The sequence below is a fragment of the Acartia tonsa genome, chromosome 5 (assembly GCF_053477335.1).
Source record: "Acartia tonsa isolate MP-2025a chromosome 5, ASM5347733v1, whole genome shotgun sequence".
In the NCBI taxonomy this organism is placed as follows: domain Eukaryota; kingdom Metazoa; phylum Arthropoda; class Copepoda; order Calanoida; family Acartiidae; genus Acartia; species Acartia tonsa.
Window position 1 is genome coordinate 50,968,902 of NC_137264.1, and position 7,275 is coordinate 50,976,176.

General features: G+C 36.8%; 1 protein-coding gene across 2 annotated transcripts; it reads left to right on the top strand.

The window, feature by feature from the left end:
• The first annotated feature begins 56 nt into the window (after positions 1-56).
• Positions 57-7,260, top strand: Nopp140 (nucleolar and coiled-body phosphoprotein 1). 2 transcript variants are annotated; one of them, XM_080162107.1, is made up of 6 exons: positions 57-469; positions 720-805; positions 1,230-1,276; positions 1,585-4,081; positions 5,987-6,120; positions 6,802-7,260. In XM_080162107.1, the coding sequence occupies exons 1-6, from the start codon at positions 361-363 to the stop codon at positions 6,968-6,970; spliced, it is 3,042 nt and encodes a 1,013-aa protein (XP_080018233.1). In that variant the 5' UTR covers positions 57-360; the 3' UTR covers positions 6,971-7,260. The 2 variants fall into 2 exon arrangements, with proteins under 2 accessions (XP_080018233.1, XP_080018234.1); XM_080162108.1 differs by lacking the exon at positions 5,987-6,120.
• Positions 7,261-7,275: the final 15 nt, after the last annotated feature.

Below are 7,275 nucleotides of genomic sequence, written 5' to 3' on the forward strand. Positions count from 1 at the left end.
GCGCATTGTTTTGCCGCCGCGTTGTTTCATGTTTGTCCCTCGGTCGCGGTGCGGCAGGTTGTACTTTGTTGTGGAGTTTTTTGTAGTGTTTTGGCGGATTTTCTTGTATTATTACATCATTTTTGTTTATTTTTCTAATTCTAAACAAGTTATAAATTGTTGTAAAATACGTTTTTTGGTAAATATTTGGGTTATATAACTTCGTTTTATTTTAAAACTAAAACAATCGTTGATTATTGACAATTAATTTTATTTGCTTTATATTCGATTGAAATCTATTAATACCATTAAAGAAGGTTTTATTGCTTCTTAAACTAAAAACGAAAATCAATCACCGAGTTACAGAAAAAATTGTATGTGATGGGAATTATATTAGACATCAACACTTGTTTATTTAATGTGTATTTATTTCAGAGAGTGAATATGTCGGTCGAAAAGTCAGATGCAACTGTAAATGCATTAATTGCAGGTAAAATAATTAATCTAGCTATGCTACCCTTTTATACATGGAGTGTCGGGTAGAAATCAACGAAATAGGGGAATCTTAATTTTTTCATATATGCAGCTGCCATCTAAGGGAAAGGTACGTAGGTGCGGGTAAAATCCGTAAAGGTTGTGTTTTAAGTTAAAAAATATAAATAGAATGTTCTCATTCCTATTGTACGTATATTTAACAACTTAGGTATGTCTTAATTATTCAAATATATGTTTTTTTTTAGGTTACTTGGAATCAATTAACACCAAGCTTGCAGATGACTTCAAAAAGAAATTTAGTCCTGGCAAAACAAAAGTTACATTAACAGAGGTAGTTCTTTATTTATTTTGTACTTTAAATGGTGAGATTCTGATAATCTGTCCGTAAGAATAATGAAGGAAGGGGTGAAATATTAGGTATATTTTTTAGGTACACTTTACTTATTTACATGTTTGGAAATGCTATGGGCGATTTTTTTATTAGAGAATTAGATTTCCTCACCATTTACTCTAATCCTATCTTTGAAAATATGTCCCGCTACGTGGGAAAAATATAATTTTCTTGTATGCTGATTTATATTGACAATTTAAAAAATTACCTTACTAATACGCGTCTATTCTATAACTTACTCCGTCAGCCCGAACATTCTGTATCATTTTATAACTTTGATTTGTTTAAAATTCTGTATCCAATTTAAAGTATTACATACTTGAACTTGTTATCAAATAGTACAATAATTAAATTCTTATTTTAGGTTTTAACTCACTATAACAAAACCGTACCACCCAAAAGAAAATTAAGGTATATATTTTTTTTATTTTCATTATTTTTAAAAAGTAACAGGATGTATTTCTGTGTGCGTGTTTTAAGAAATCTGGATAACGACGTGGTTCTCCTTCACAATAAAACTATTATTAGGTCCCGGGAAGTTTTGTTTATTTATTGGTATTTTGGAGAAGGGTACCCTCACAGTCACAAGATAAAAAGACTTAAACCCCTCCCTCATCACTTCCTCAAAAAATTTCACTTCAACCTTTAATTTAAAGTGTGAGTCAGACCTGTACTTCTACAAAGAAAAAAAACTCATTTTATACTTATTATAATTTCAGTATCCAAAACACACCTCAGCCTAAGAAAGCCAAGGCAGGCAGTGGAACCGAGGACTCTGAATCAGACAGCGACACATCTGACGAAGATTCAGGCGATGAAAATAAAAAGAAAGTAAACAGTAAGCCAGCAGCACCGGTCAATAAACCAGCAGTAAAGAAGGCGGAGTCCAGTTCTGATGAGTCATCTTCCGACGAGGATGAAAAGCCGGCGGCAAAACCTACGCCCGCTAAAAAAGCTACACATGCTGCTAAAAAGGCTGAGTCTAGTTCTGATGACTCCTCTTCTGACGAGGACGAGAAACCTGCTGCAAAAGCTGCTCCTGCTAAGGTAGCTACACCAGCTGCCAAGAAAGCCGAGTCAAGTTCTGATGACTCTTCATCTGATGAAGATGAAAAACCAGCAGCTAAAGTTGCTCCTGCTAAGGTTGCTGCTCCAGTTGCTAAGAAAACTGAGTCTAGTTCAGATGACTCATCTTCTGATGAGGATGAAAAGCCAGCACCAAAAGCAGTTCCTGCTAAAGTTGCAACTCCAGCTGCTAAGAAAGCTGAGTCAAGCTCTGATGACTCATCATCTGATGAGGATGAAAATCCAGCAGCCAAAGCTGCTCCTGCTAAAGTAGCTACTCCAGTTGCTAAGAAAGCTGAGTCAAGCTCTGATGACTCATCATCTGATGAGGATGAAAAGCCAGCAGCTAAAGCTGCTCCTGCTAAAGTAGCTACTCCAGTTGCTAAGAAAGCTGAGTCAAGCTCTGATGATTCATCATCTGATGAGGATGAAAAGCCTGCACCGAAAGCTACCCCTGCCAAGGTAGCTGCACCAGCCCCCAAGAAAGCTGAGTCAAGTTCTGATGACTCCTCTTCTGATGAGGATGAAAATCCAGCACCAAAAGCAGCTCCTGCTAAAGTTGCAACTCCAGCTGCTAAGAAAGCTGAGTCAAGCTCTGATGACTCATCATCTGATGAGGATGAAAAGCCAGCAGCTAAAGCTGCTCCTGCTAAAGTAGCTACTCCAGCTGCCAAGAAAGCTGAGTCAAGCTCTGATGACTCTTCATCCGATGAGGATGAAAAGCCAGCACCAAAAATAGCTTCTGCTAAAGTTGCAACTCCAGCTGCTAAGAAAGCTGAGTCAAGCTCTGATGACTCATCATCTGATGAGGATGAAAAGCCAGCAGCTAAAGCTGCTCCTGCTAAAGTAGCTACTCCAGTTGCTAAGAAAGCTGAGTCAAGCTCTGATGATTCATCATCTGATGAGGATGAAAAGCCTGCACCGAAAGCTACCCCTGCCAAGGTAGCTGCACCAGCCCTCAAGAAAGCTGAGTCAAGTTCTGATGACTCCTCTTCTGATGAGTATGAAAAGCCAGCACCAAAAGCAGCTCCTGCTAAAGTTGCAACTCCAGCTGCTAAGAAAGCTGAGTCAAGCTCTGATGACTCATCATCTGATGAGGATGAAAAGCCAGCAGCTAAAGCTGCTCCAGCTAAAGTAGCTACTCCAGTTGCTAAGAAAGCTGAGTCAAGTTCTGATGATTCATCATCTGATGAGGATGAAAAGCCTGCACCGAAAGCTACCCCTGCTAAGGTAGCCGCACCAGCCCCCAAGAAAGCTGAGTCAAGCTCTGATGACTCCTCTTCTGATGAGGATGAAAAGCCAGCAGCTAAAGCTGCCCCTGGTAAAGTTGCGACTCCAGCTGCTAAGAAAGCAGAGTCAAGTTCTGACGATTCATCATCTGATGAAGATGAAAAACCAGCAGCTAAAGCTGTTCCTGCTAAGGTAGCTGCACCTGCCGCAAAGAAGGCCGAATCTAGCTCAGATAGTGATTCTTCCGATGATGATGAAAAGCCAGCAGCTAAATCTGCACCTGCTAAAGTAGCTACTCCAGCTGCTAAGAAAGCTGAGTCAAGTTCTGATGACTCATCTTCTGATGAGGATGAAAAGCCAGCAGCTAAAGCTGCTCCTGTCAAAGTAGCTACTCCAGCTGCTAAGAAAGCTGAGTCAAGTTCTGATGACTCATCATCTGATGAGGATGAAAAACCAGCTGCTAAAGCTGCTCCTGTCAAAGTAGCTACTCCAGCTGCTAAGAAAGCTGAGTCAAGTTCTGATGACTCATCATCTGATGAGGATGAAAAACCAGCAGTTAAAGCTGCTCCAGCTAAGGTAGCTACACCAGCTGCCAAGAGAAAAGCTGAGTCAAGTTCAGATGACTCATCTTCTGACGAGGATGAAAAAACAGCAGCTAAAGCTGCTTCTGCTAAAGTAGCTAAGAAAGCTGAGTCAAGTTCTGACGACTCATCTTCTGATGAGGAGGAAATTAATACAAAAACACCATCAAAAAAGAGAAAAGCAGAAGATGACCTAAATTCTGTAGCCAAAAAGAAATTTTCAACGTCAACTCCTGCCGTAGCTGCTGCTGAGAGTTCAGATTCATCTGATTCAGAGAGTGAGGAGGAGGAGAGTGATAAAATGAAGATGAGTAAGAGCTTACCCAACCCAGTCACACAAGTAAGTAAGGGTGTGCATTGACTTCCGCATGTTGTAAAACTTTTGTTGTAGAAATAGCAAAAATAGAATCTAGTGCAGTTCACAGTGAAATGTTCCTGGTAACGATTATCTTCATAAATCTATGGAAGGCATAGAAATAATTTTAAAAATATTTATTACTTTTAATGCAAAGTTATCTTGCACTGCACATAAATGCGCGAAAAATTTTGTGCCTTTTTTTCTTCAGTGAAGCTTTCTCTGTGCATCGTTCTCCCGTTTGGCAGCTAGCAAACTTTTAATAGATTTTTGAAGATAATCGTTACCAGGATTATTTAACCATTAATTGCACTAGATCCAAAAAATAAGAGATATTAAAATAAGATTATAGAAAAATAAAGGGGTCATCTTTTAGTATTGTAATTATTTACGGTTTAGATTATTTTAAGATGTGATACTTGTGTGAAAATGAATGCACACTATTAATTTTTTTCCTTAGAGCGAAGTTACTTCTAAATTTTAATCATGTTCATAATCATTATTTTTAGTAGCGAAGCTACTCTATAATTCGAAATGTCCGTCCGTCCGTCCGTCTGTCCGTCTGTCCGTCCGTGTAAGACAGAATAGGGGAAACGTGATTTTCTCGGCTCCTATTAAAGATAGACAGCTAAAATTTTTTGACAACATTCCCATTATTAAGGAGCACAATTAACTATAAAACATCAAGGGCGGTCGGACCCCTTTTTAGCAGGTTTTAGGCTATTTTTGTATGTTTCACATTTTTCTCCATATCTTCAGTGTTTATGGTTCAATTTTCAAAATTTTTTCAGTTATTGATATCAAAATTAAATTTCCTGTCGTTTACAGAAAACAACCATGACGGCAACACTGCCATTTTGCAGGTTTTAGGCTATTTTTGTATTTTTCACATTTCCACCATATCTTCATTGTTTATGGTCCAATTTTCAAATTTTTTTCAGTCATAGATATGAGAATTAAATTTCCCGTCGTTTAAAGAAAACATCCATGACGGCCAGACTGCCTTTGTGCAGGTTTTAGGCTATTTTTGTATTTATCACATTATTCTCCATATCTTCAGTGTTTATGGTCCAATTTTCAAAATTTTTTCAGTTATAGATATCAAAATTAAATTTCCCGTCGTTTAAAGAAAACAACCATGGCGGTCAGACTGCCTTTTATCAGGTTTTTTGGCTATTTTTATATGTTTTAAATATTTCCCCATATATTTGGTGTTTTTGGTCCAATTTTCAAACTTTTTTGGGATAAATACACTTTAAATCTACTTTTACGTATTTCCATCCACGATTTTTGTGCTTCGCTACTTATGGATGTTGTCATCCTTGTTTCATTTTGCAACTACTCTATAACTAGAAAATGTCCTTCCGTCTGACATGAAGTATTAATTCTTGGATTCTAAACTAAATTGTACACAGGGGTGTATATTATGCACAAGATTTATTTTTTTCCCCGGCTACAAAACTTTTATTTTCCCCCCCCCCCCCCTAGTTTTTTCTCTCCAAGTAGGGGGGAAAATGAAAAAATATTTAAAGAACTCTATATTTTATTTATTTTATCCCTCCTACCACACATTTTTTTAGTTTTTTTCTCCAAGGAGGGGGGGAAATGGAAATTTTTTTTTCAGTTTTCTTAATTTTTACATTTTTTTTCTCTCCAACCACTTATTTTTTATCCTCCCCCCCCCCCCCTTAGCCGGGGATCCCATGCAGAATATACACCCCTGAATGTACATGCACACAGATAAAGAATTCATCATTCTGTTTTTATAATTCTTATTTTCTAATTACTCTATAAGAAAATTCTAAGCGAGTTGTTGCTGCGCATATTATAAACACAAATGTCCTCGTTAATGTGTCAAGCAATTTTAATTACCAAAACCTAAACCTTTAGGACAATTCTGATAGTGGAATAGAGGACGTTAAAAAGAAAACTTTTCAGCCCAAGTCCGAAAACAAAAAGAATGAACCATTTAGAAGAGTTAGGGCTGAAGAAATTGAAGTAGATCCTAGATTAGCTGATAATAGGTAACTCAAGTTTAAACCACTTTTGTGTATGTTATGCTTAGAATCAGCGTGCCGGAGCCGTTTGATTTTGGTGCGGCTCTGGATCCGGCTCCAGCTCTGGCTCAGGATCCGACCTAAAATCAAGAAAAACTCTACATATTTTTTCCCCCCCAAAAAAATTGTTTTTAGTTTTGACTTTTGAAGGTTTTTAAAGTTAAATTTTTAATAAAAATGGACTTGAAAAACTTAAAAAGGGCATTTGCACATGACAAAACAGAGTTACCAAATTATAATTTGTAAAAAATCTCTTTATTTATCTAGTCCAGAGCCGGAGCCGTTTTTAACGAAAAATACGGCCCCGGCTCCAGCAAAATATGGCGGCTCCTGGCTCCGAAACACTGCTTAGAATCGAATTGTCTGTTAATCACTATGATTTATGCAGACAAAAATGTTGAGAAATTCTTATCATTTTTTTATTTCCTCATCATCATTTGAATTTTCTTTGTCTTGTAAGGAATATAGGGGTAAGCCAACGATTTATATTAAAATACATAAATTCTGCCTTTGTTTGCTCGCTTATTAATATTATGAGAGAAAAAAGGAGTCTTTGTCCTTCCACTTAACCTTCTAGATCATTTAATGTCCTTAAATAGTGATATTTTGGTACATTTTAACTTTTAATTTAAGAATTATTATTTTTAGGTTCGAGTCAAAGAACGGTTTTGATACCTGGGGAGCTAAGGCCAGCAAAGACCTTATTGTGACCAGAGGCAAAGGATTTAGACATGAAAAGACTAAGAAGAAACGTGGCTCTTACAAAGGAGGCCCCATCAACACCGGGGTTGCCAGCTTCAAGTTTGATAGCGATTAAGATAGTCCTATAATGTTTTAATATTGATGAAATGTCTTTATTTTACAAGAATTTACACATTTCAATAGTTTATTTTTTATCATAAAATTTTATTAAGGTTCAAACATACTTTATTGTTTTAAAAATTATTGAAATTGTTATTCATTTGTTTGTTTTGGATAGTCAAACTTGAAAATTAATTTACAACATATTGAAACCTTTAACATCTCGGTGATCTAAATGATGTCCCTTGCCAAGGACATAAATTTCTTGCATCTCTTGTGTTATTATTTTTTTCATTTTTTTTTCAGGGAAGCTAAACAAAC

Bases quoted from the DNA above. Each gene is read 5' to 3' on its own strand.
- Nopp140 (XM_080162107.1), top strand. From the start codon at position 361: ATGGGAATTATATTAGACATCAACACTTGTTTATTTAATGTGTATTTA. The intron at 470-719 runs GTAAAATAATTA...GTTTTTTTTTAG, and splicing joins TGTAAATGCATTAATTGCAG to GTTACTTGGAATCAATTAAC. The intron at 1,277-1,584 runs GTATATATTTTT...TTATAATTTCAG, and splicing joins CCACCCAAAAGAAAATTAAG to TATCCAAAACACACCTCAGC.